At 43.3% G+C, this 25,912-nt stretch overlaps 1 protein-coding gene across 5 annotated transcripts in view; it reads left to right on the top strand.

Moving 5' to 3' along the window:
• Positions 1-13,634, top strand: part of LOC127571326 (AP-2 complex subunit mu) — a 49,456-nt gene extending 35,822 nt beyond the window's left edge. For all 5 annotated transcript variants that reach the window (XM_052017606.1, XM_052017607.1, XM_052017609.1 and 2 more), the window contains exons 8-11: positions 1,672-1,807; positions 9,083-9,180; positions 10,880-10,991; positions 12,318-13,634. In XM_052017606.1, coding sequence (XP_051873566.1) covers positions 1,672-1,807; positions 9,083-9,180; positions 10,880-10,991; positions 12,318-12,452 — 481 coding nt within the window. In that variant the 3' untranslated portion in view covers positions 12,453-13,634. The remainder of the gene's footprint in view (positions 1-1,671; positions 1,808-9,082; positions 9,181-10,879; positions 10,992-12,317) is intronic.
• Positions 13,635-25,912: the final 12,278 nt, after the last annotated feature.

Below are 25,912 nucleotides of genomic sequence, written 5' to 3'. Positions count from 1 at the left end.
CTCGACCCACTGAGTTCCTCCAGCAGATTGTTTGTTGCTGCAGATTCCAGCATCTGCTGTCTCCTTTGTCTTGCATTTATCTCTACTGTTGACAATCACAGCCAATTTTCAATCCATGTCAGTTATGAACCCCAATTCCACGAGTCAAAACAGGAAAGAGTTAATATTTTGTGTTGATCTTTCATTAGAGTTCATGCCAGAGACCGAACGAGTTTTAAGATGCAATGAATGTGGGCAGGGAGGAGAGCAAAAACTTTTTTTTGGTGAGGGACCAAGACGTTAAATGGCAAAACAGAATTTGGAGGAAGGCAAAGGACAGGCCATGGGACATGTAAAGAAGCAAGAGATAGGTCAAGGTGTATTTTTAATAATAGCTAACCCCAATCTAAGAGCACAGTCGCATTTAGCAAAGTTGTATAGATAGACTTTTCAGAAAATTTCTGGAAAATGCCAAGAATGAGGTTGTCCATTATAACATGAGAATGAAATGAACAAGAAAAATAATAATCCTTAAAAAGAAGAGTTTGGCCCCAGCTGGAGTAACGAAGTACAAATGAGGTTACCTATTTGGGTTGCTTCATTTCATCTTCCATACAATATCCTCCCAAACCCTTACCCACCTCTTTTTCACCACCCCCACCCCATCCACTCAGTCCAGATGATTTGACAGTATCTCTTGAATGATTCATGGGACGTAAGAGAGGAGTAGGTCATTTGGCCCTTTGAGCCTGTACTACCATTCATTCAGCTCTCAGTAAATCCTCTGCCTCATCCACTCTTCCTCACTATCCCCACATCCTTTGATTCCCTTAATGTTCCAAAAGCTATTACTGTTTTGAATATGTTCATTGAGGGACCAGCCACAATGTCTTGAGGCAGAGGGGTTTAATAAATAAATTTATTTCTCTGTTTCAGCTGACTGACTCCTTATCCTGAGGGTCCCCCAACTGTGCCCTCAGATCTGAGGAAAATCTCAGCATCTACCCCTGATAGTCCCTTTCAGAATCTTGTATGTTACAATGAGATCCCATCTCATTCTGCCAAACACCAGTGAGTATGGGCCATCTTTACTCCTCTGCACCACTCCACCACCTGAATATCCCAGTAATCAATAGAATAAATTGTGCTACTGCCTCCAAGGTAAATAGTCATAGTCATGCAACATGGAAATGGGCCCTTCAGCCCAACTCATCCAGGCCGACTGTTGCTGCCCAGCGAGCTAGTCCCACCTGCCCGCGTTTGGCTCATAGCCCTCTAAACCTCTCCTATCCATGTACTTATCTAAAATGGCTTTCAAATGTCACTAATGTGTACTATTTCTGACAGCTCATTCCAATTACGCACCACCCTTTGTGTGAAGAAGCTGCCCCTGATGTCTCTTTAAATCTCTCGCCTCTGATCTTAAATTTCACAATGTAACCTTGTATAGTTATTGTCATTTTTGTAATTGTTTGAAACATTGGTGGTAAAAAGTATTGCTGGTAGCCTTTTGCTCTTGTATCATATTGCTGTAAGAAACCATCAAATGTAGATTGTTATTACAGATGTTTGCAAGTGAGCAAAAGGATTTGTGTGGATAGATTAAATTACAAACCTTAGTCAGCAGTCAAGAGTACTGTTTAATATGCTTATTTTCACCTGTTTGTAACAGATTAAATTATTTTTCTTAAGGTATCGAACCACTAAAGACATCATCCTGCCCTTCCGTGTGATCCCATTGGTCAGAGAAGTAGGTCGCACTAAACTCGAAGTGAAAGTTGTGATTAAGTCGAACTTCAAACCATCCCTGCTGGCTCAGAAGATTGAGGTAAAATATTTCCAAACTCTTTTAATATCCGCCTGCTTCCTTTCAGCACTTCCTTATAAGCTCTGGACAGCTAAGGGTTGGAGTGGTCTTGCTGGCTGTCTTCTGTAAGTGTTACCAAATTAGCCTTAAGAAGCCATGGGTTCTAGCTCCAGCTCATATCCTGAGTTCACCATTTGGTCTGATGAAAATGTGGCAATCGTATCCTAAAATGTCATGCCTTTGAGTTATTAAACGGAGGCTTTGTCTCATTTGCTTTATCAGGTTGGCTTTTGTATCACTGCTTTGGTTTTTAATGTCTCATTTGCAAGAAGTTACCCCTCAATACCAACGGTTACTCACTTGGGTCTAAAGTCGAATCCTTGAGGGTTAGCAAAGAGTCAGTCATCTCCCAATGACTGATGATCCTATTGATGTACCTTGGCTGTTTCAAATTGATAACTGCAATTGTATACAAAACAAGAACCTCTAATTGAAAAGTATTTTGTTGCAGCACACAAAATGCTGGAGGAACTCAGTGGGTCAGGCAGCATCTATGGAGGGAAAAGAACAGTCAATGTTTCGGGCTGAGACACTTCTTCAGGACTGGAAAGAGAGCAGAAGCCAGAATAAGAGGGGGGAGGGGCAGGGGGAGGAGCACGAGCTGGTGGGTGATAGGTGAATCCAGGTGAGAGGGGGGAAGGTAGGTGGGACGGTGGGGTGGGGGGTGGTAAGTTGGAATGATGGGAGAAGCTGGGAGGTGATAGGTGGAAAGGGGCAAAGGGCTGAAGAAGGTGGAATCTGATAGGAGAGGACAGTAGACCATGGAATAAAGGGAAAGAGGTGAGGAACCAGAGGGAGGAAGGTGTGGGTGAGGGTGAGGGGCAGGTCGTGTTGATTATGGCCTGCTTTAGAACAATAAGGTGCTAAGTGAACACAAATATTTCTCCATGTTACAATCAGCTGGTGTTTTGTCCAGCAGTATCTGAGTACCAACTTTTTGGAAGTATGTCAAGATCTTGAAAAGGGTGGAGAGGCTGTTTACTTGTAATGGGGAGCAGTCCAAAGGAGAGTCACCAGGCTAATTCCAGGGATGAGAGGGTTGTCTTATCAGGAGAGTCTAAACAGTTTGGATCTGTATTCCTTACAGTTCAGAAGAATGAGGGCTGACCTTATTCAAACATACAAGGTCCTAAGGGACTTGAAAGGGTAGATGTTCAGATGTTCTCGCTAGTTGGAGAGTCACAAACAAGGAGACATAGTTACAAAATAAGCGGCTAGTCATTTAAAACTGAGGTGCATAGAAATTTCTTCTGAGGGTAGTGAATCTTAGAGACTGCCAGATCATTAAGTAGAACAATAAAGTACAGGAACACTCTCTTTGGCCCACAAAGTCTGTGCTGACCATGATGCCAGTTTAAACTAATCCCTGCCTGTTCATGTCCCCTGTCTAAATGTTGCTATCGTATCTGCTTCCACCATTTACCCGGCAGGGGTTTCCAGGTATTTAAGGTGGAGATAAATAAATATTTGAAAGATCAAGCGGTTGATGGTTGTTGGGAACTGGCACAAAAGAGGAGTTGAGGCCAGCACAGATCAGCCGTGATCACATTGAATGGCGAGGCAGGCTTGAGGGGCCTCATGACCTACTCCTATTTTTTTTGTTTTCTTATGAGTCAGAGAAGATGGGATTGTTCCAACTAGAGTAGGCTGGATAAGGAGAGGTTTACTGGAAGGGTTTGACGGACTAAAATAGGAGAAACTGTTCTCACATATTTGGGCATGGGTCATTCGCCATGTCAGTTTTTATGCTCTACAGGAGCTGCTTTCTGTGCACCTTAATTGGTTTGGACACTATAGACCTTAGGCAGGGAGTACTTGATTAGATTTTGGAATAATTTTATTAATCAATTGATTTTTTTTGATTACCATCATGAGAAGTGTTTGTGCTAAAGATTAAATGCTGGATACATTCCATTCCATTTGTTGCAGAATAAAGAGTTTAATTAAATCCACTTTAATTGTGCTTGCATTGAACAGTTGATGGAGGATCAAAGAAATATACAGGGCAGGAAGAGGCCCATATCCAGGCTGAAAATAAATGGAAGTAATTAGATTGCTCTTACTTCTTAGTAGGTAGCCTTGGAGATCAAGGCTCCAAGTGTCCATACTAGTGATGAGCGCTTCATTGCAGCAGCACGTTCCAGAGTCTTGCTCTGGGTGAGAAACAATTCCTCTGCTCCCCTAATTGTTATACCTATTATCTTAAATCTATGTTCCCTAGTTATTGACCCCTCTGCTAAGATAAGTATGTCCTTCCTGTAGGCCTCTGGTAATTTTGCACAAAATGAAATCTCCCTTGGCCTTTCCTGTTCCAAAGAAAATAACCAAGTTGGTTTCTGTTCATATCTGTAATTATACAGCTTAAATATGCTCTGCAACTTCTCTCGAGCTATCACATCCTTTTTCAAGTGTGGTCATATTCTATCAGTCATAGTTAACTTTCTGAGAAGCAAGTTGGGAGCTCAGTGGGTAACCCAGGCCATGCTATTTAATCCTGAATATGTAGCATTAGGCCAAATGTATTTGGCGGCCCCCAATATATTGACTTCTCTCAGTTGCCATAAAACTTATTGGTTCCATGTGCCGACAATCAGTAGGGAATCTACATCTGCTGGGAAAGGCATCTGCAGATGGTTTGTTTCTTGGCAGCCGCTTGGATTTACAGATTGAACCTGCACTCCTGGGAGTGTACACGTTGCATGGATTTGGCAAACTTCAGTACATCCTGCACACTGCTCTTTGTTTTGCTCATCGAATCAAGGGCGTGAAAATGCCATTTGGCCCATTGGTGCTCATCCTTCAGTAGGTGACCTCTCCTAGCTGACGGCATTTTGAATGGTTCCTGTGTTTTGGCTGTTGCCCACTGGATTACTGGATTTGCATGTTTCTTATATTTTAAATAAACACAAGACTAAGATAATCGGGTTCAATCTTTGGATCTTGAAGGATATGGCTACATTCCATATAAAGTTGAAACCAAGTGCCTGTTAGTTTTCATCTCAAGTTGCTGATCTGTTTTGTTTTAGGACGCATCCATCATTGAGGAAATCCTGAAATCTAAACCTTTCCAAACAGCTGGGCCTTTGAAATTCAAACAGGGCAAACTAGCGAAATAAAGCACTTGCTGGAAAGGTGCCAGGAATGGGAGAGTCTAGTGTAGCTGGATTTGTTATCCTTTTCAGCGGGAGAATTGTGGGAGATTTAAGTCCTTCAGTGTTGTGGAGTTGATTGAAGACATCAAAAGAAACTGCTTCCACTCATGAATGGTAGCTAGAGATCATAGATTTAATGTAATTGGCAAAAGACTAGAGGAAATAATGTTTTTATTTAGTGTGTCACAGTCTGCAGTGGACTAACAAAGGATGGTGGAAGCAGATTCTGATGTCTAATTCCCATCTGTAAGTTGATACAGACGATCCCCACACTACAGCGGAGGGGGTTGTATTCCTACAAAACAGTCCGTATCGCGATTTTCCGTAACGTGAAGCCTTGCCATCTTCAGGAAATAAGTTGGAGGAAAAAAATAGTTTTATTTACTTCACAAATTCCATGAGAGTGACTTTTACTCCATATCTCAACTTTTTGGGTAATGGTTTGTGAATTCTATAATGGCGAATTTCCTTTACCCAAATGGCCATCACACGAGGGTCGGCTGTAATCGGGGAGGGGGAGTCCACATCTAGGGAAAGTGTCGTGAGCACTAGCACAGATAGGATGAGCTTACATGGCCCACCCCTGTGCTCTGTGGTTCTGTGAGCTCAGACTGAATTCCCCTGGGACTGTGGCCTGTATTGTCTGAAACTGCAGTTTGGTATTATAAAGAGTTCCAGTCACAGCTGCAGCAGGCATGGCAAGTAGTGAAAATCACAGTCAAAATGGTTGTTTAATTCACTGGCCTGAGAAAGCAAGGTACACAATAGGAGAAATTTAAATAATTGAGCAGCAGTCTCGAACAATTTTATATTACTTTTCCATTAATGTTAAATAAATACTGTTAAATAAATCATAAACTCCACCCCACAAAAAGCTGTCATTTGTTTATTCCAAAGTAACTTGTATGTGATATTTTACCTTTTAAATGCAAGTCAATTAATGTGGATTGATAGTGTGCCTGTTTTCAGATTAGCAACTTTTTATGTCATCTCTGTTGAGGAATTCTTGGGAACTTTGAGCATGGTGATTACTGGTGAACAGTTTGCCTTAATGTTAGACTTGCATATTACATGTACTGCAATACATGAATATAATTTCACTCTTGTTCCTCCGATCCTCTTATCAAACTAATTCCAATCCACCCACTACCACCCAACTCTCCCTCTGTGCAGATGTGTTCAATTGTTGGTAAACTTCATGAAAACTGACTACAATTGCACCTAACCCTGTTCACATCTAGCATGTTAGCTGACCTACTATCCAGGGACATGAAATGGCACTAGTGTCAGGAGGGATGTTTGTGGATACTTTAACCATTCATTAATGGGGGTAGGGGGAAGATGGCTAGGTGATCTGAAATAATCTGGGTTGGCTTGAATCTGGAACTTCCCTGTTTACTGAGGCTGTTTGCTCATTGACTTAACCAAGTGAGACAGTCCTAAAGAACATCTGGATCGCAGCAGCATCTGTGGAGGCAAAATGGTGTATGTTGAAGTTCTACCTTTTGCCTCCACAGGTGCTGAGTTTGTCCAGCATTCTGTTCTTTGTTCCAGATTCCAGCACCTGCAATCTCTGCTCCTGAAGAGCATCTATATTTGTTGGAAGCAGGAAGGGGAAACTGGTGCAACATTGAAAAAAGGGTTGGCCTCAAAGGAGATCAAAACCCAGTTAAAAATATTTGATGGAGTTTGAAAGAAACAGAATGATATCTGGGCAGATCTGAAAAGTTCTTCACAAATGAACTTTGGATTAAAATTCAGATTCTTCACTGAGCAGCTTGCTGCATTTAATTTTCCTTGAGCTCCTGTTGCAGATAAAGTTCATGCTTCTGTTTCATGGAGCCAGCTGGTTTGCCCACTGCCAGCATTTACAATGCTGAGCTCTGTTTGAATTCTCACATTTGGACATGCTGCTTCTAAACTGAGTGAAGTGTCAGGAAGCTGAATAGTGTGTTTTCTACGGTTAAATATTCATTTGGCTGCAAAGGGGGTCTAGAGTCCAGTCTACTGGCTTAAGAGAAAGTTGGAAATATACAGCAGATGGGCGAGAGTTTTAAGTATAAATCGGTCATCTTCCTTGAAACTTTAATGTTTGTTCTCTCTTTGGATTGGTGTGGATCTGACTTGTATATTCATATTTTTACTTCACGATTTCTAACGTAATTTTATTATATCTACTCCAATCCATTTTTGAGAAGTTACGTGCTGCCACCACCAACCCCCCCCCCCAAATGAAAAAAAACAGGCCCACATCTACATGTGAGTGTATTTTCAACAGAGATCAGGCTGGGAGCCTGCACAGTAGTGATATCAGCTACAGTATTCACAACAGTTAACAAGGTCTGCAATGGGAATTTATATAGTTGATCTGCATATTCGGGTGATGAGGTTCCTGTACTATTCTGCACCCCACACTCCATTCGGTCACCTGAGATTTGAGAGACTACAATACCACTGATCATCATCTAAGGCTAAATTGCACACATGAACATGAAGGGAATGGAGGGATATGGGTAATATACAGGCAGATGGGATTAGTTTCATTTGACCTCGTGGGCTGAGGGCTCTGTACCTGTGCTGCACAGTTCTATGTATCACACAGGTGTTGAACAGTTGCTGTTTGCATGTTTCAGTCTTGGCTCTCTCCTCCCCCCCACACCCCCAGTACCCATGTAGTGCTTCAGTGAAACAATACTTCATTGTGGTGCCATGTAAGATTTTTTTATTAGTCACTCGTACATCGAAACACACAGTGAAATACATCTTTTGCATAGAATGTTCTGGGGGCAGCCCGCAAGTGTCGCCACGCTTCCGGCGCCAACGTAGCATGCCCACAACTTCCTAATCCGTGCGTCTTTGGAATGTGGGAGGAAACTGGAGCACCCGGAGGAAACCCACGCAGACACAGGGAAAACGTACAAACTCCTTAAAGACAGCGGCGGGAATTGAACCGGGGTCACTGGCGCTGTAATAGCGTTACGCTAACTGCTACACTACCGTGCTGAAGGAGTGGCTGTTACTGGTGGGACAATAGAAATGAAGGCTACGTAAGAGGCCAGAGCTGGAGAAGTGCTAATTTCAAAGGGTTGGAGGAAATTGAAGAGGTGGGTGGGTCAGGTCTTGGAGGGAATTGAGGAAGATGGTATCAGGAGCAGAGATCTGGCAAACAAATCTTCTATAAAACTTTAAAAAGAGCTTAATGGGTTGATGTGGCAAGTAATGTTGTCACCATACAAGGACCAGGCAGTGACCATCTCCATCTCTGTGACAGAAGCGCAGTCCAGTACAAATCTGAAATCAGGCCAGGCAGTATCTGTGGAGAGAGTTTTTATGTTAATGATCTTTCATCAGAATTGGGAGTCTAACCACCAATCTCTGGATATTCAATGCTGATGTTGCACCACCAACAACATTTAGCATGTAGTAGCTTTAATAATGGCTGGGACCCTGACTGCTACAAAGTACAAGTCCAAGGTGTGGTAAACACCAGCCATCATGAAACATACTGCACCAGTCGTGATCTGGGACTTCAATTCATTTGCTCCAAAAGCAAGATTAGAAACAGACTAAAATACAAGAGTCAGACAGCTTCTGTAAGCAAAGAACTGTTGCGGGCTACGCACCTGAAATGTTAGTGACTTTATAACTACTAGTTGATTATGTACTTTCTGTATTTTGGTTTTCTACGATGTAATTTTTTCTCTAAGTTGCAGTTTTGTTTTCCTATTTTCATTAGATCTCATCATTTTTATGTATGACTTGGGTCCTGCACTAACTTTTCCATTTTTTGGGATCTGTGTTTGGCCGTGAAGTCAGCATTATTGCCCATCCCTAACTGCCCTTGAAGGTAGTGACGAACTGCCATCTTGAACTTCAGCAGTCTATCTCATGACAGTGCTCCCACAATGTGGAAAAATTGCATTTCCCAACATCTCCTTGAGTGATTCAGTCTCGTCTGCCATCCATCACATGACTGACAGGTTTAACTTTATTCTTGCCAAGTTAGTCATAACTAAGGATATGGTATGGTTGTTTCTCTATTCTCAGCTGATTCATTATTACTTGGTTTCTGCTCTGTCTGCAGGTGCGTATTCCAACCCCACTCAACACCAGTGGAGTGCAAGTCATCTGCATGAAAGGGAAAGCCAAGTACAAGGCTAGCGAGAATGCAATTGTGTGGAAGTAGGTGATTTTAAATTTTTAAACCTTGTTATTAATTATGCTACAGGCTAACTGGCGCAAAATTAGGAGCGGCGCAGGTAGTAGAACTGCTGCCTCAGCTCCAGTGACTGGGTTTAATCTTAGCCTCCAGTGCTGTCTGGGTGGAGTTCAGAGATTCTCCCAGTGATTGTGTGGGCTTACCTCATGTGCTCCTGCTTCCTCCCAGATCCCAACGGTGTTCAGGTTTGTAGGTTAATTGGCCACTCTGAATTGTCCCTAGTTTGCAGGTGAGTGGCAGATCTGGAGAAAGTTAATGGACTGCATGTAGAATATCATGGGATTGCTGTATAATAGTGCAAATGGGTACTTGACAGTCATTGCAGACTCGGTGGACTGAAGGACCTGTTTTCATCCTGTATGACTTCAAAAGTTAGCCATGTTACCAGTATAAATACCAGCTTTGGATATCCATGATTATGATAAATTCAATAGCACAGTGGGTAATGTGGAGACCAAAACACTTTCTACAGTAGCCCATCAGAAGAGCAAACCTCCCTGCACCAAGAGTGATATTTGTATTTCTTCTATCCCACAGCCTTATTACCTGCTTTTATTTAAAGACATCTTTGCACTGTAGATTCCCCTCTGCAAAGTTCTACACTGATGGCTACATTCTGTCAACTTAATTCCAGTCATTTGGAACAATGTGACCACGACAGAATAATCCTGCACTGACAGGTATTGCCACTTAGCACATCAGTGGGTGCAACTACATTAATTCCTTCCTTAATCTTTCAGAGAGATCTGCTTTTTGACCTCAAAAGCCCAGGTTCAGAATTGAAAGATCTCTTAGAATGTCCAAGCTCCTATGTAAAATGATCTTGATGTTCTGTTGAATTCCTACAATGCACAGTAACTTCCAAAATCGGCACACATGGGCAATTCTAACTGCACAAGGTGTGGGAGATGGACAATTGCCCCAGTCAATTGCTTATCTTGGCCAGTTTGGGAGGAGTATCACTGTGTTGTACAATAGTGAAACATTTGTTTTTAAACTGAAGAATGAATATAAATCCCTGTGACTTAAGGACACTTTCCTAAAGTTAGTGTTCTGGTATATTGAAAGCAAATACACCACATTAGTGCTGTTTTGTCCCTGGTTGTCATTGCAGGTAAGGGTGTGCCTGACAGCTTGGGGCCATCAAACAATATTTTGTTTGAAATGCCAATATTTGGCTTGTGTAATCTATCGTAGAAAAATAGCAAGTTCTGTTTGGAAGATATTTGACTGTATTATATGGGTAATAGAATATTGTGGAGCAGCGAACAATCTGCTGGAGGAACTCAGCAGGTTGAGCAGCATTTATGGGGGGTGGTAGAGAACTGTTTAGCGTTTCAGGTTGAGACACTGGGAGTCCTGCTGCAGGGTTTCAGTCAGAACACTGAGTCCTGATGCGGGGTTTTGACCTGAAACATCGACAGTTTCTATTTCTCCACCGCACCCTCCCCCCCCCCCCCCCCCACTGATGCTGCTTAACCTGCTGAGTTCCTTCAGCAGGTTGTTTGTTACTCCAAATTCTTGCAGCCTCTTGTGTCTCCAGAATATTGTCAAACTCTGGCTGTTTTATGTATTGGGGTGATTTTGTAAGTTGGCACTAGATTGCTTTGGAAAGCAGGTTTACCTGCTATTCATTAATCCCCCAGTTACTTGTCTCCTCAGGATAAAGCGAATGGCAGGAATGAAGGAATCGCAGATCAGTGCTGAGATCGAGCTTCTACCCACTAATGATAAAAAGAAATGGGCTCGACCACCCATTTCCATGAACTTTGAGGCAAGTATGGCAGCCTTAAGGGCACTAATGTACGAATGTCTTTGTAAGTTTTAACAGCTTGTGAATTCTTTAACACAAATGATTGCTGTTTCCTTCTGAACTTACATCCCTTCACATAGCAACGTAAGAGCATAAGAATTCTTCCCTCAATTAAGGAGTAGGCTATCTGGTTTTATGAGCCTGATCTGCTGTTCATCAAATCCGTGACTAAGTTTCTACCTCAGTGCCACTTTCCTGCCCTCGTATCCAGAAATCGATCGATCGATCTTTATTGTGAATGAACACACTAACTGAACCTCAACAGCCCTCTGAGGTAGAGAATTCTAAACCTTCACCACCCTCTGATTGAAGAAATTACAGCACATCAGTCCTAGGTAACCCATGCGTTCTCAGCCAAGAGAAACAACATCTCTGTTCACCCTGTCGTGTCCTGTAAGAATCTTGTGTTTCAGTGAGATCACCTTGTATTCTTCTAAATTCTAGAGAATACAGGGCTAGTCTACCAATCTCTCCTCAGTCCCATTGTTATGTCCATGAGCTTCATTCTCCAAAAACTTTCATTTAATCCATTGCCTTAACAAACTTGGGTATTTTATCCTGTCTCCCCATTGTAAAAAAAAATGACATAATTTCCTCCTCCGTTTCATTGAAGTGGGTGTAAGCCACTCAGCCCTCTGACATTCAATTCAAACATGCTGATCTGTATTTTAACTCCACTTGCCTGAAAGCCTAATACTCTTGTCCTGCAAAAACTGATGCAGGGCTTTGACCCAAAACATCGACATTTCCCCAAAGATGCTGCTCAACCCACTGAGTTCCTCCAGCAGATTGTTTGTTGCTCCAGATTCCAGCGTCTGCAGTCTCTTGTGTCTCAATAGCTTTTTGGGGTTGTGATCCTTTGTGCAACATGCTTCCTGAGACCACCTCTGTACAGCGCAGGTTAAATGATTGCCTCCTCGTTTTGGGCCCCTTGACTACATCTGACTAAATTTATACACATGTTACTTTAAAGTTTTTTTTAGTATATTCATTAAGCTTTGCTGTTTTCCTAACCCTTGGTTTTCACATATTCCCCTTAACCTACAGAATATTTTGGATTGCTGTGTCGCTAGAGGAAAACCTACTGTAAAATGCCTGCTCCAGTCCAGATGCAGGGTCTCGACCCGAAACGTCAACTGTCCATTTCCCGCCACAGATGCTGCCTGACCCGCTGAGTTCCTCCAGCATTTTGTTTGTTGCTCTACAAAGCCTTTGCAGGCTGGAATGCATCTTTTTCGGACTACTGCCCACTTTAGATAACCGACCTTTTCCCGTTGCTGTCTGCAGGTTCCATTTGCTCCTTCTGGGTTGAAGGTGCGTTATCTGAAAGTGTTCGAGCCAAAGTTGAACTACAGCGACCACGATGTGATAAAATGGGTCCGGTACATTGGGCGAAGTGGGATCTACGAGACCAGATGCTGAGAGTGGGGCTAACCCAGCAGCTCCCCCCCATGGCACCCACTGAAATACATCGGACTCTCTCCTTGTTGGCCACTACACCGTGCACTTGATGTTGCCCAGGAGAAGACGGTAGTCACAGTTGTAAGGTTGTGGCTGCACCACCAACAACGGAGACCCAGTCGACAAACAATCCTGCTTTTGCCTCGTTTCCTTTGATTTTTATTCCGTTTCCCGACTCCCACCCTACCTGTCCAGTTCCCCTCTGACTGTACCCAATCCTGAGAGCAGCTCCCATTTCATGTCCACTTGACATTCAGCTCGTACAGTGTATTTTCCAACAATGTAAGCATATTGTAGTTCAATAGAATATAGAATGTAACAGGACGTACCTGGTAGAGATTGAACTGTACTGATAACAATGTTGTAATGAATGTTCTGTGCAATTGAGGCACCGCTGGTCCTTCCTTCAAGCTGTGGTCAAGTTGCTGCAGTGTCTTTATTAATCCCTGTGACTGAAACGCTTTGCCAGAAATGTTACTAGTCTGTCTTTGGTTAGTGCAGTGGAGTGTAAGTTCACTGGCTGACCCTTATTTTTGTGGAATCTTGAGCTTTGCCACTGGGGGAGGGGTGCTGATGTCATCACATCGGAAGTGATGAAGCTTGGTTCATGGGAAAGGAATGTGAGAGTGTATCAGTAGGCAGTTACTGATCAGAGGGAAAGAATATGTACTTAACATTAATGAAATCGAAATCACATCTTTATTAATCCCAGGTCTAATGACCAGGACCTTTGTAAGGAAGGGCAAAACAAGCCTAGAGCCAGAGTGATTGGAGGTCAAAGCCAATTAGTTCATGGTCCCTTCCAGCCCTGAAGATTCCCTTTTTTTTTGGGGGTCACTCTGGCTTTTGGCCTGTCTTCATGGAACTGGTTGGTGCACATAACTTTACATTACAGCACAAGTGTTGCGTAACCCTGCACAGTTCTGTTAACAGTGGGCCTGAGTACTGTGTGTATGTGTGTCAGATCATGGCTACTTTGGTCAGTCGGTGACCCAAACCTGCACCGTTTTCACAGAAGGGAAGTCTTAAAAGGATGAATGCTAAGGTGCTCATCTGTAAATCCTTTTGCTTGATGGTGTGATTCCTCTTGAGCAACTTTTTGTGATTGTCCAGTTAACCTTAATAAACCATACAGAATCAGTACAGATTGTGCCACTTTATTTAACTAAAGAAATGGTGGAATTTAGTGTTTTATAATTCCCTTTGCTCCTCAGCAGAAACGTTGACTAAGACTTGTATTGCCTAATCTTCGAAGTTACCCTTTGGTGGCATTTCTTTGGTTCTTCCCTCTTGGTGATCTGAAGACGTGAAGATAATGAAGGATAAATCTTTGCTGGATAATAGTGTCAGGGTGTACAGGGTTGGAGTTTGGGTCAGCCTTGCCTTAATTAAGTAGTGAATGTTCCGGTTTTCTGTGTTTCTTCCTTGCTTCCCTCTTGCCTTGTGGGGAGATTTGATAAAATGAACAGAGCTTCATAAATACAGACCAACAAACAATCTGCTGGAGGAACTCAGAGAATCGAGCAGCATCTGTGGGGGAGACAGAACTGTCGACATTTTACATCAAAACCCTGCATCAGGTCCTGCTGGTCCTGATTTGCAGGATTTTGACCTGAAATATCGACAATTTTCTCCCCCTCCTTCAACCTGCTGAGTTCTTCCAGCAGATATCTGTCGAGCACCTTTGCTCCTTCCGCCGTCCCAGCCAGGATCTCTTGCTGGCCTGCCATTTTAATTTCACTTCCCATTCCCACACTGACGTGTCTGTCCCCGGCTGCCTCCACTGCCAGGTTGAGGCTAAATGCAAATTAGAGGAACTGCACCTCGTATTCCACCCGGGCAATCTCCAACCTGGCAGCATGAACGTTGAATTCTCAAACTTCTGGTAGCTGCTCCCCCTCCGTCCCTCTTCCATTTTTCTTTTCTCTCTTCCTGATCCAACTGCCCCCTCATCACTCTTTCCGCTCGCCTCACCTTCTCCCTCTCCATCCACCCACACACTCCTCCCGCTGGTTCCCCTCCCCATCGCTGTTCCATGCTTCACTGTCCTACCAGATTCCATCATCTTCAGCCCTTTGTCGCTTCTGACAACATTTCCACTCTTTTTCCCCCGCCCCCCACCCTCCCCCAGCTGCCTATCACCCACCCCCCCCCCCCCCCCCCCCCCCCCTCACCTGGACCCAGCTATCATCTCCCAGCTCTTGCTCCATCTCTTAATACTGGCTATCTCCCACTTTCTACCCAGTCCAGTGAAGGGTCTCGACCCGAAACGTCGACTGTCCATTTCCCTCCACAGATGCCACCTGACCTGAGTTTCTCCAGCAGCTAGTATGGAGTTCTTCCAGCAGACTGTTTTCTTGCTCCACATTCCAGAATTTGCTACCTCTTGTGTCTCCATTTATAAATATAGACTTTTCCCCCTGCCACCTCACCTGAAGGCTGACTCTTAGCCTGTACTCTTGGAGCTGCTCATCTTTGCCAGATACTATTGTTCATGTGTGAACACAGGACATTTGATGCTGGTGAGCTAATTACGAGATGCAATGTGACCAAGCCTTGATTCTGTCCTCCAGTTGAAAAAAGGTCAAAGCTAAGATGCATACAAATTTTGTTTTTTTTTGGGGAGGGGGGAAATAAAATGCTAGTCATTTAAGTGTCAGATTTTTGCCTCTAGCTGTTCAGTAAAAATGTTCCTTATCTACATCTTTGACCAAACTTTTGTCAGTTATCCTAAAATCTCATTTTGCGTTCTATTTGGTTTAACACTCCAATATTTTACTGTGTTAATGTCACTATACAATTATGAGTTTTGATTAAAAATCGGAATGTAGGATATGGAAAGCTAACATGGATTTTGAGGAAGGAGGTTTTATTTTGCAAATACATCAGCCAATAAAGAATTTGTCAGCTTGGACTTCAGAGAAAGAAATGTTTATTTCCAAATCATAAAATAACAGGTATTTAATTACACAAGCCTTTAAGGAGAAGGTTGGGTTGTGGACAGTGAGCAATGTTAATGCACTGTAGCAAGTGAAGTGTATTTTCATCTAACTTCTGTTTATCATGTTATTTCTCCCTTTTTAACTTGGTAAATTGGTTTATTATTGTCATATGTACAGAGATACAGTGGAAAAACTTGTCTTGCATACCGTTTATACAGATCAATTCAAGATAAAACAAGGTAGTACAAGGTAAAACAATAACAATGCAGAATAAAGTGTTACAATTACAAACTGCAGTACATACAGACAATAAGGTGCAAGGCCATAACAAGATTTTGAAGTCAAGGGTCCATCTCATCATATTAGGTCAATAGCCTTGTAACAGTGGGATAGAAGCTGTCCTTGAGCCTGGTGGTTCATGCTTTCAGACTTCTGTATCTTCTGCCCGATGGGAGAGGGGATAAGAGAGAATGTCTGGGGTGGGTGGGGTCTTTGATTATATTGGCTGCTTTAACGAGGCAGTGAGAAGTGTAGACAGAGTCCATGGAGGGGAGGCTGGTTTCCGTGATGTGCTGAGCTGTGTCCACAACTCTGTAGCTTCTTGTAGTCTCAGGCAGAGCAGTTGCCATACCAAGCCGGATAGGATGCTTTCTATGGTGCATCGATTTAAAAAAAAATCTCAAATTTTGTAATGAATTCCAGAGCTACTGTCTGATCATAGGCAGACTGTAGATCAGCTTTTACTGAATATATATGCCTTTGGACTTTCCCAGAAGTGGAATCATCTCAATATTCTGCCAAGTTCCTTCATAATTTAAAAACGTGATCCTCCAGTCTTCCCTGCTGAAAAGAATCCTGTTGATTTTTGTTTCCTGAAAAATATAATCTTGCATTTCTGGCATAATTCTAATTTTTTTGTTCTACATTCAGCTCTTCTGCAACCTTAATATGGACCCTAAATTGTTCAGCATACTCTGATCTAATCAAGGCTCCATGAAAGTTTGACTGCTGTGAATATTATTCTAGAAATGAACCTCGATTTTGTTTGCTTTCTTTATGCTATTGGTAAGCTGTGTTGCTATTTAGCAATTTCTGTATCTCTACTACCATATCCCGCTGTTCATGTTAATTAGGTCATGAAGCTAAACCTTGGAACCTTTGTGTATGCCCGGAGTTTGTGCATTAATATATTGCTGAAGTCCTAGAAATGTTAGAACAGTGTACCAGAGGATTAGAAAAATAACTAGTTCCATTCCCTTTTTAAATATAGATGGTAATTTGAGCTATCACCAGTGCCAGTTTATAATTGTAGCAGAGGGAACTGAACTGTTCAAATAGAGAAAACATTACAGGCTTCAAAAATAGTGTCTGACAAACCTTCACATTCTTTAAGAAGGCAATGGGAGATCTGGTTTTGGGAATGCCTTTTACAAGAAAATGAGGATCATCAAAGAAAATTAGTGGTGATAAAGTCAGGAAGGGGATAACAAGCTTCAAAGACTAGAGCATGACTGAAGACTTCACAGATATTAGATGTGGGTGGTTGGGTGTGAGTGTTTTGGGGCCACATCAGTCTGCTGTCAGTGATTTGGGTATCAGCCTGCAGAGTGTCAGACTTTGCAGGTACCAGTAAGAAGGTAACAAAAGGAGATGGACTGAAAAGTGGGACTTAATGTCAGGGAAGTGGTACAGTTTGGTCAATAAAACTAATGATGCAGATCATCATTTGGAAATAGTGCCATTCAATCATTGCTGCTGGGTTAGAATCTTGGAACTCTGCACCCAAGTGTTTTGGGTGTATTTTCACCAGCTAAATTGCAGCAGGTTCAACAAGGTGGCTCACTACAACCTGAATGCATTGCAAGGCTACTGTAACTGCATCCCCTCCACATCCCGCTGTAAGTTCCCCTTCAAGTCACTGTATTGTGGGTCTTTCATTGCTGGCCTTAAATGCTGGAGCTCCCTACCATCAGCACTGTGGGAACACCTTCACCAGAAGGACTAGTGTGTCACCTTGTCAAGGGCAATAAATGCTGATTTGCCAGCAATACCCAGATTTCCGCCCTGCCAAAAAAAAAATGCAGGAAAAAACAATAGAAATTGACATACAGATGTCAAATAAAAAGATGTTCGGGAAAGATCCTTTGGGAATGGCGTGGGCAGGCATATCAAGCAGAGATCAATAAATAACCTGGAAGGCCTCAGCACTGTGGTTCCATTTTAGATTTACAACATATTAATGGGAGCACCTCGATTCAGAAGGCCATTAATTATAACAGTGGTGAGAATTTTATTGCAGGGTTTATGCAGCAAGGGATAAGTCTGGGGTTAAAATAATGAAGTTCTCTGCTCCCCTGTACAGAGGATGCAATGCAGATTGGTTACTCATACACAGGAATAGGCTCTTCAACCCACAATGTTGTGCCAATCTCATTAAGCTAATGCTCCCTAATTAACACTAATCCCTTCTGCCTGCACATGGTCCATATCCCTCCATTCTTTGAATTTTAATGTGCCTATCTGAGCCTCTAAAACCCCTCTATCACATCCATCTCCTCCACCACCACCACCCCGGCAGTGCATTCCAGGCACCCACCACCCCTGGCAGTGCATTCCAGGCACCCACCGCTGTGTGTAAACAAAAAACTTGCCCCACACATCTCATTTGAACTTTTCCCCCTCTCACCTTAAATTAATGCCCTCTAGTATTAGACATTTTGACCCTGGGGAAAAGTTACTAGCTGCCTAGTATCATAGGTTATAATACTGAAGTTTTACAAACTTCTATCAGGTCTTCCCCTCAGCCTCCGCCGCTCCAGAGGAAACAACCCTAGTTTGTCCAACCTCTCCTTATAGCACATGTCCTCTAATCCAGACCACCTCCTGGTGAACAACTTCTGCACCCTTTCCAAAGCCTCCACAACCGGGGTGACCAGAACTGAATGTACTACTCCACATGCAGCCTGTCCAGAGTTATATAAAATTGCAATATAACTTCCTGACTCTTGAATTCAATGTCTCGACAAATAAAAGCAAGCACACTGTACACCACCTTTACCTCCCTAGCAACTTGTGGGGCCAATTTCAGGGAGCAATGGCCTTGCATTCCAAGATTCCTCTGTACATCATTGCTGTTAAGGATCCTGTCGTTAACTGTATACTTTCTCTTTACATTTGATCTTCTAAAGTGCAATACGTCACACCTGCCCAGATTAAACTCCATCTGCCATTTCTCCACCCATATCTGCAACTGATCTAATATCTCGCTGTACCCTTTGACAATCTTCTATACTGTCCGTTACACCACCAGTCTGTCATCTGCAAACTTATTAACCCACCCATACACATTTTCATATGTAATATGTACACACACACATTTATATATGACAAACAGCAGAGATCCCAGTACAGATCCCTATAGAACACCACTAGTCACGGACCTCCAACCAGAGTAAAAACCCATTGCCACTACCCTCTTCTATGGCAAGCCAATTCCGAATTCAAGTGGCCAAGTCGCTATTGGACTCCATGCATCTTAATATTCTGGATGAGCCTACCATGAGAGACCTTGACGAATGCCTCATTAAAATCCATGTAGACAACGTCCACTGCTTTACCTTCATCAGTCACCTTGAAAAACTCAGTCAAGTTAGTAAGACATGATCTGCTCCAAACAAAGCCATTTATAAGGATCTATAATTGTCAGGATGATCCAGATTTCCCTTCTTGAACAACAGAACAACATGAGCTACTTGCTTGTCCTCCGGGACCTCGCCTGTGGCTAGACAGGGCACAAGGATCTTGGTCAAGGCCCCAGCAATCTCATCTCTTGCCTCTCTCAATAACCTGGGGAATATCCCATCAGGCCCTGGGGACCTATCCACCTTAATGTTCTTCAAGAGACCCAACACTACCTCTTCCTTAATCTCAGAATGTCCTAGCATTTTAGTATGATCCACACTGATCTCATTATCCTCCACGTCCTACCCCTTGGTAAGTACTGACACAAAGCACTCATTTAGGACCTTGCCCACATCTTCTGCCTCCAAGCACATGTTCCCTCCTTTATCCTTGAGGGGTCCTACCCTCTCCCTCGTTATCCTCTTGCTCGATTTATCTATAGAATGCCTTGGGCTTTTCTTTAGTCCCACTTTCCAAGGACTTTTCATGGCCCCTCCTGGCTCTCCTAATTCCTTTCTTGAGTTCTTTTCTGGCTTCTTCATCGTCCTCAAGGGCCCTGTTCGATTTTACCTTCCTAAACCTTACGTAGGCTTCCTTTTCCTTCTTGACTAAATTCACCACCTCTCTCGACATCCAAGGTTCCCTTACCTTGCTATCCTTCTTACTGTTAAATAACCTCCACATGTCAGATGTGGACTTGCCCAAAAACAGCTGTTCCCAATTAACTCTCCCTAGTTCCTGCTTAATGCTCCCATAATTTGCTCTGCCCCAATTTAATACTTTCCCGCAAAGTCTATACTTATTCATAACTATCTTAAAACTTAACAGTTTACATAACATTTTACCCTAACACCCATTTGCCTCTCTGCAGAGGGAAATAGATTCCTGCTGTATGCTCTGTCTGGGCCATTATACATCACATTTAAATATTCTCTCAATTTTGTTTCAAAGTAGACAACTCCTAGGTAGTCTGAAGACTATAATTCTCTGGACTTGACAGTATTCTCATAAAGCTTCTCTGCACACTCCAGTACTATCACATCCTTCCTGTCATGTTCCGATGAGAACTTTGCACAGTGCTCTAGCTGTTGGCCCAACTAAAGTATTATACAGTCCCGATAAGACCTCCCTGTTTTAATATTGGATTGTATGCCTCGGCCAATATAAAAAAAAGAGATCACGTTAGAACTGTATAAATCATTAGTTAGACCATCCAGTAAAAGGAAATAATAAAGATGAGAATTTGGTTCATTGTTAAAACAATGCAAATTGTTTGGAGATATGACAGGTTTTAACGTGTTGGGACACAGTAGCTAGAAAATATTTCTTTTATTAATGGAGTACAGAGGACAAGGCAATAGGTACAAGAATAAATGTGAAAAGAAGGGACCAAGAAAAAAATTTGTCTAGATCAGGGAGAGGTTTTGCCAAACACAAATTTTAGGTTGAAGGATTAACAAGTCTTTGAACGGGCTTCTCTCATGGTCATAAATACCGTGTGTGACTGTGACAAATGTAATCCTGTCCTCAACCCTTTGACGCGGTTGACCACACCTTGCTCCTCCAATTATTGTCTTCTGTTGTCCAGCTGGACTTTCCTGGATGCATCATGGCTTGGTACAGCAACTGCTCTGCCCAGGACCGCAAGAAACTGCAGAGAGTTGTGGACGCAGCTCAGTGCATCATGGAAACCAGCCTCCCCTCCATGGACTCTACACTTCTCACTGCCTCAGGAAAGCAACCGACATAATCAAAGACCCCACCCACCTCAGACATTCTCTCTTCCCCCCCCTCCCCCCCCCACCATGGGGCAGAAAATTGAAAAGTCTGAAAGCACGTACCACCAGGCTCAAGGACAGCTTCTATCCCGCTGTTATAAGACTATTGAACAGTCCACTAGTATGACGAGGATGGACTCTTGACCTCACTATGTACTTCATTATGGCCTTGCACCCTATTGTCTGTCTGCCTGCACTGCACTTTCTCTGTAACTGTAACACTTTATTCTGCATTCTGTTATTGCTTTTCCCTTGTACTATTTGAATATACTGATGTGATGAAATGGATGGCATGCAAAACAAAGTTTTTCATGGTACCTCAGTACATGTGACAGTAATAAACCAATTTACCATTTTATCAATCTTTCCCTATTCATTTACCAGAGAATCATCAATAATCCCTTAACCACTGTTCCCTCTGTGGTTCCCCAAGAATCTGTCCTGAGCCTCTTCCTACTTGTCGTTTATGTGCTGACCTTTAGCATTGTCATTCAGAACATTACTTCCACACAAGAGCTGACTACACCCACCATCCCCTCACCTTATGCTCCACTGTCTAAATCATCAGACCTCTCATTCAGTACTGGGTAAGCTGAGAATTCCTCTAACTATGGACAGGTACACGGATAGGAAAGGTTTACAGGGATTATGGGTCAAAGGTGGGCAAATGGGACTAGCTTAGGTGGGCATCTTGGTCAGCATGGACCAGTTGGGCTGAAGGGCCTGTTTCCGTGCTGTATGACTCTATGAGTAAATACTAAAGCCCAAACCATTATCTTTGCTGCCTGAACCTTGTTCCCTAGTCACGGATACTTCCCTTCCTGCACCAGGTGTCCCCACCAACACCTTCTCACTTATGACCCTGACAAATTTGTGGCCACGCACCTGCACCATTTCAACACCCACCTCTTTCAATGAACAGAACGCTGGAAGAATTCTGCAGGTCGAGCAGCAACTGTGGAGGCCAAAGGTGGATATCGAAGTTTCGGGTCGAGATCCCGAATCAAGCTTGAGAGGGAAGGGGAAAGCTTGCCAGTACGTAGTAATTCGAGGGAGGGGTGGGGTAGAGGCTGGTGGAACCAGATGGGAAGGGGCTGATGGGCAGATGAAGGAGGGGAGGGGATGAGACAGGTGAACAAAGGGAGAAGAAAACTGGGTAGACAGGTGACTGTGTGAGGGAGAAGTACACAGGGTGTGGGTTACCTGAAAATGGACAATTCAACATTCACGTCATGAGCTACCAAGCGGAATATGAGATGTTGTTCTTCCAGTTTGCGTTTGGCCTCTCTGTAACACTAGAGGAGGTGGAGGACAGACAGGTTGGTGTGGGAGTGGGAAGGAGAGTTAATAGGACATGCAGAGGAAAAGACTGCAGATACTGGAATCTAGAGCACAATATTATTATTATTATTGGATTATTGGTTTATTATTGTCACTTGTACCGAGGTACAGTGAAAAACTTGTCTTACAAACCAATCATACGGGTCAATTCATTACACAGTGCAGTTACATTGAGTTAGTACAGAGTGCATTGATGTAGTACAGGTAAAAACAATAACAGTACAGAGTAAAGTGTCACAGCTACAGAGAAAGTGCAGTGCAATAAGGTGCAAGGTCACAACAAGGTAGATCATGAGGTCATAGTTCATCTCATTGTATAAGGGAACCGTTCAATAGTCTTATCACAGTGGGGTAGAAGCTGTCCTTGTCTGGTGGTACGTGCCCTCAGGCTCCTGTATCTTCTACCCGATGGAAGAGGAGAGAAGAGAGAATGTCCCGGGTGGGTGGGGTCTTTGATTATGCTGGCTGCTTCACCAAGACAGCGAGAAGTAAAGACGGAGTCTAAGGAAGGGAGGCTGGTGGCCGTGATGCTCTGGGCTGTGTCCACAACTCTCTGCAGCTTCTTGCGGTCTTGGGCAGAGCAGTTGCCGTACCAAGCCGGGATACATCCTGATATGATGCTTTCTATGGTGCATCGGTAAAAGTTGGTGAGAGTCAAAGGGGACAAACCAAATTTCCTTAGCCTCGTGAGGAAGTAGAGGCGCTGGTGAGCTTTCTTGGCCGTGGCATCTACGCGATTTGACCAACACAATCTGCTGGAAGAACTCAGCTGGTCATGCAGCAGCTGTGGAGGTACCAAGCGACCTGAAACGTTGACCATCCCTTTGCCTCCACAGATGCTGCTCAACCTGCTTATTTCCCCCAGCAGTATGTCTTTTGCTTAAGGTGACATCCGAGCAGAAACTCAAGATGGCCGTTACAGACGGTGCACAAAATGGTCGCCTAGACTACGCCTAGTTTCACCAACATAGAGGAGGCTACATTGGGAGCACCGGATGCAGTAGACCCTGTTTGAAGTGGTGCAGGTGAACCTCTGCCTCACCTGCAAGGGCTGCTTAGGTCCTTGGATGGTGGAGAGGGAGAGAGGGGAGAAGTGCCAGAGGATGGGAGAGGGTGGGCAAGGATGTTGCCGGGACTCGAAGGATTGAGTTATGGAGAGAGGTTGGGCAGGTCGGGATCTTCTTCATTGGAGTGTAGGAGAATGTGGGATGATCTTATGGAGGAGCATGAAATCATGAGGGGCACAGATTGAATGATGACAGTTTATTTCCCAGGGCTGGGGATTCTGAAACCAGAGTACATAGATTTAAGGTGAATGAGGAAAGATTTAAAAGGGACCTGAGGGGAGACTTTTTCACTCGGAGGGTGGTGGGTATATGGAACGAGCTGCAGAAGAAGTGGCAGAGGTGAGTACAATTGTAATGTTTAAAACATTTAGACATGGATAGGAAAGGTTTAGAGGGATATGGGCCAAACACGGGCAAATGGGACGTTCGGATAGACATCTTGGTTGTCATGGACGAGTTGGGCTGAAGGGCCTGTTTCTGTGCTGTATTAGCTCTATGACTCCAAATGCTGTTCACCCAATAGTTTACTAACCTACACTGGCTCCCATTTTAGCAACGAGTACAAAATTCTCACTCTCATTTCCAAGTCCATCGATGGCATCACCTTATGTATCCCAGTAATCTCCTCCAGCCTTCCCAACTCTGCACTCCTCCAATTAGGTCTCCTTGTGCAGATATAATTCCTCTTCATTTATCAGCTGTATTTTCAACTGCCAAGGCTCCAAACCCTGGGATACCTTCCGTAGACCTCTCCACAAGGACCACAAACAGGAATAAAGCAGGTGGTCCCTTTACCTGTCTAGTCCTATTCCCATAGTGTATAAATGTCAGCCTGGGAGAGCACTCAGTGACTAAGCCTCCTCAGCTCTCGAGAGTAGGGAGCTTTCACTTCAATCTAAGTGATGAAGTTTTTTCTCCACTCTAAGAACTAAAGTGCTGGAAATCCTCTACAGCATCTGTGGAGAGAGAAACAGGGTTAACGTTTCAGGTCAAAGAACCTTTGTCGAATGGGGAAAATGAGAAGACAAAAGTGGTTTAAGTTGCAGAGAGAGGGAAGGGCGGAAAGAACAGAGCGAATGTTTGTGATGAAAACAGAGACTGCAGTTATCACCAGAGATACCCAGCACCAATCCAGCATAAGATGGCCCTTGCAAGTAATATAATTTTAGTTTCTGTGATGTAGGTTTGGCCAGGGTGTTAGGTTAAACTCTCTTGCTCTTCTTCAAAAGATACCAGTGAGAAGGGAGATGGGAATCTCATTGTCTCACCAAACAGTGCAGCACCCATTAAATACCACGTGGTGAGGTGGGACTTCAACTAACAACCACCCTATTGCAAACAAGACGAACATTAACTGATTTGCTGCCAAAATGTCTACAGAGATAAGTGAATAGTTAATGGAAGTGCAGAATTAATACTGAGGATATTCAGTCACCAGAGGGAACTTGTCTCTTAAACCCATGTGCAGAAATCCTTCCAGTGGCAGAAATATTCCACAAATCGGATTACTAATCTAGAGACTGGACAAACTTGGGTTGTTCGCTCTGGAGTGGTGGAGACTGAGGAAATACCTGATGGAAGTTCATAAAATTAAGAGAGGCTTAGATAGAGAGGACAGTCAAAATCTTTTTCTGCCGGGTAGAAATGTCAAATACTAGAGGATGTGCATTTAAGGTGAGAGGGGGCGTTTAAAGGAGAATGTGTGAGACAAGATTTTTACACAGAGGGCGGTGGGTAAATTGGTAAGGTGGTAAATTGGTTTATTATTGTCATGTACCAAGTTACAGCGAAAAACTTTGTTTTGCATGCCATCCATACAGAGCATTTCATCACGTCGGTTCACAAGGGAAAACAATAACAGAATGCAGAATAAGGTGTTACAGATACAGAGAAAGTGCAGTGCAGGCAGACAATAAGGTGCAAGGGCCATGACGATGTAGATTGTGAGGTCAAGAGTCCGTGGTCAAAAGGTCAAGGGTGCCTGGAATGCATTGCCAGGGGTGGTAGTGGAGGTAAACACAATAGACGTATTTAAGAGGCTTTTAGACAGGCACATGAATGAGCAGGGAATGGAGGGATATGGACCTTGTGTAGGCAGAAGGGTTTTAGTTGAGAATTTAAAGTCAAAGTCAAGTTTATTGTCATGTGCACAAGTCCACGTGTGCGCAGGTGCAATGAAAAACTTACCTGCAGCAGCATCACAGGCACATAGCAACAGAAATACAACACTCATAAGAAAAACATAAATTAAATATCAATTAAACACAATTTTTACAAGAAAGAACACAATTAGAACAAAACAAAGTCCATTTTGGTGCAAAGTGATCAAAGTGGTCATAGTGTTGCTCTACTGTTTAATTACTAGTTTAATTAAGTTAGCACAACATTGTGGGCCGAAGGGCCTGTTCCTGTGCTGGACTGTTCTCTGTTCTAAATTAAACAAAGACACAGCATTTCTGTGCTGGCATGAGACTGCCCTTGCTGTCTTCTCTGATTTCTTACAGCTGGTTTCAATCTAGAGAGGTGAGACTGAGAAAGGGCTTGCCTTTGAGGGCTGTGAGCCACTCCTGGCATATCTGCGAATGTTATAACAATGCTGAGAACAGAAATAT

The sequence above is a fragment of the Pristis pectinata genome, chromosome 6 (assembly GCF_009764475.1).
Source record: "Pristis pectinata isolate sPriPec2 chromosome 6, sPriPec2.1.pri, whole genome shotgun sequence".
Classification (NCBI taxonomy): domain Eukaryota; kingdom Metazoa; phylum Chordata; class Chondrichthyes; order Rhinopristiformes; family Pristidae; genus Pristis; species Pristis pectinata.
Note: the sequence above shows the minus strand (reverse complement) of the source record. Positions and strands in the feature narration are given on the sequence as shown.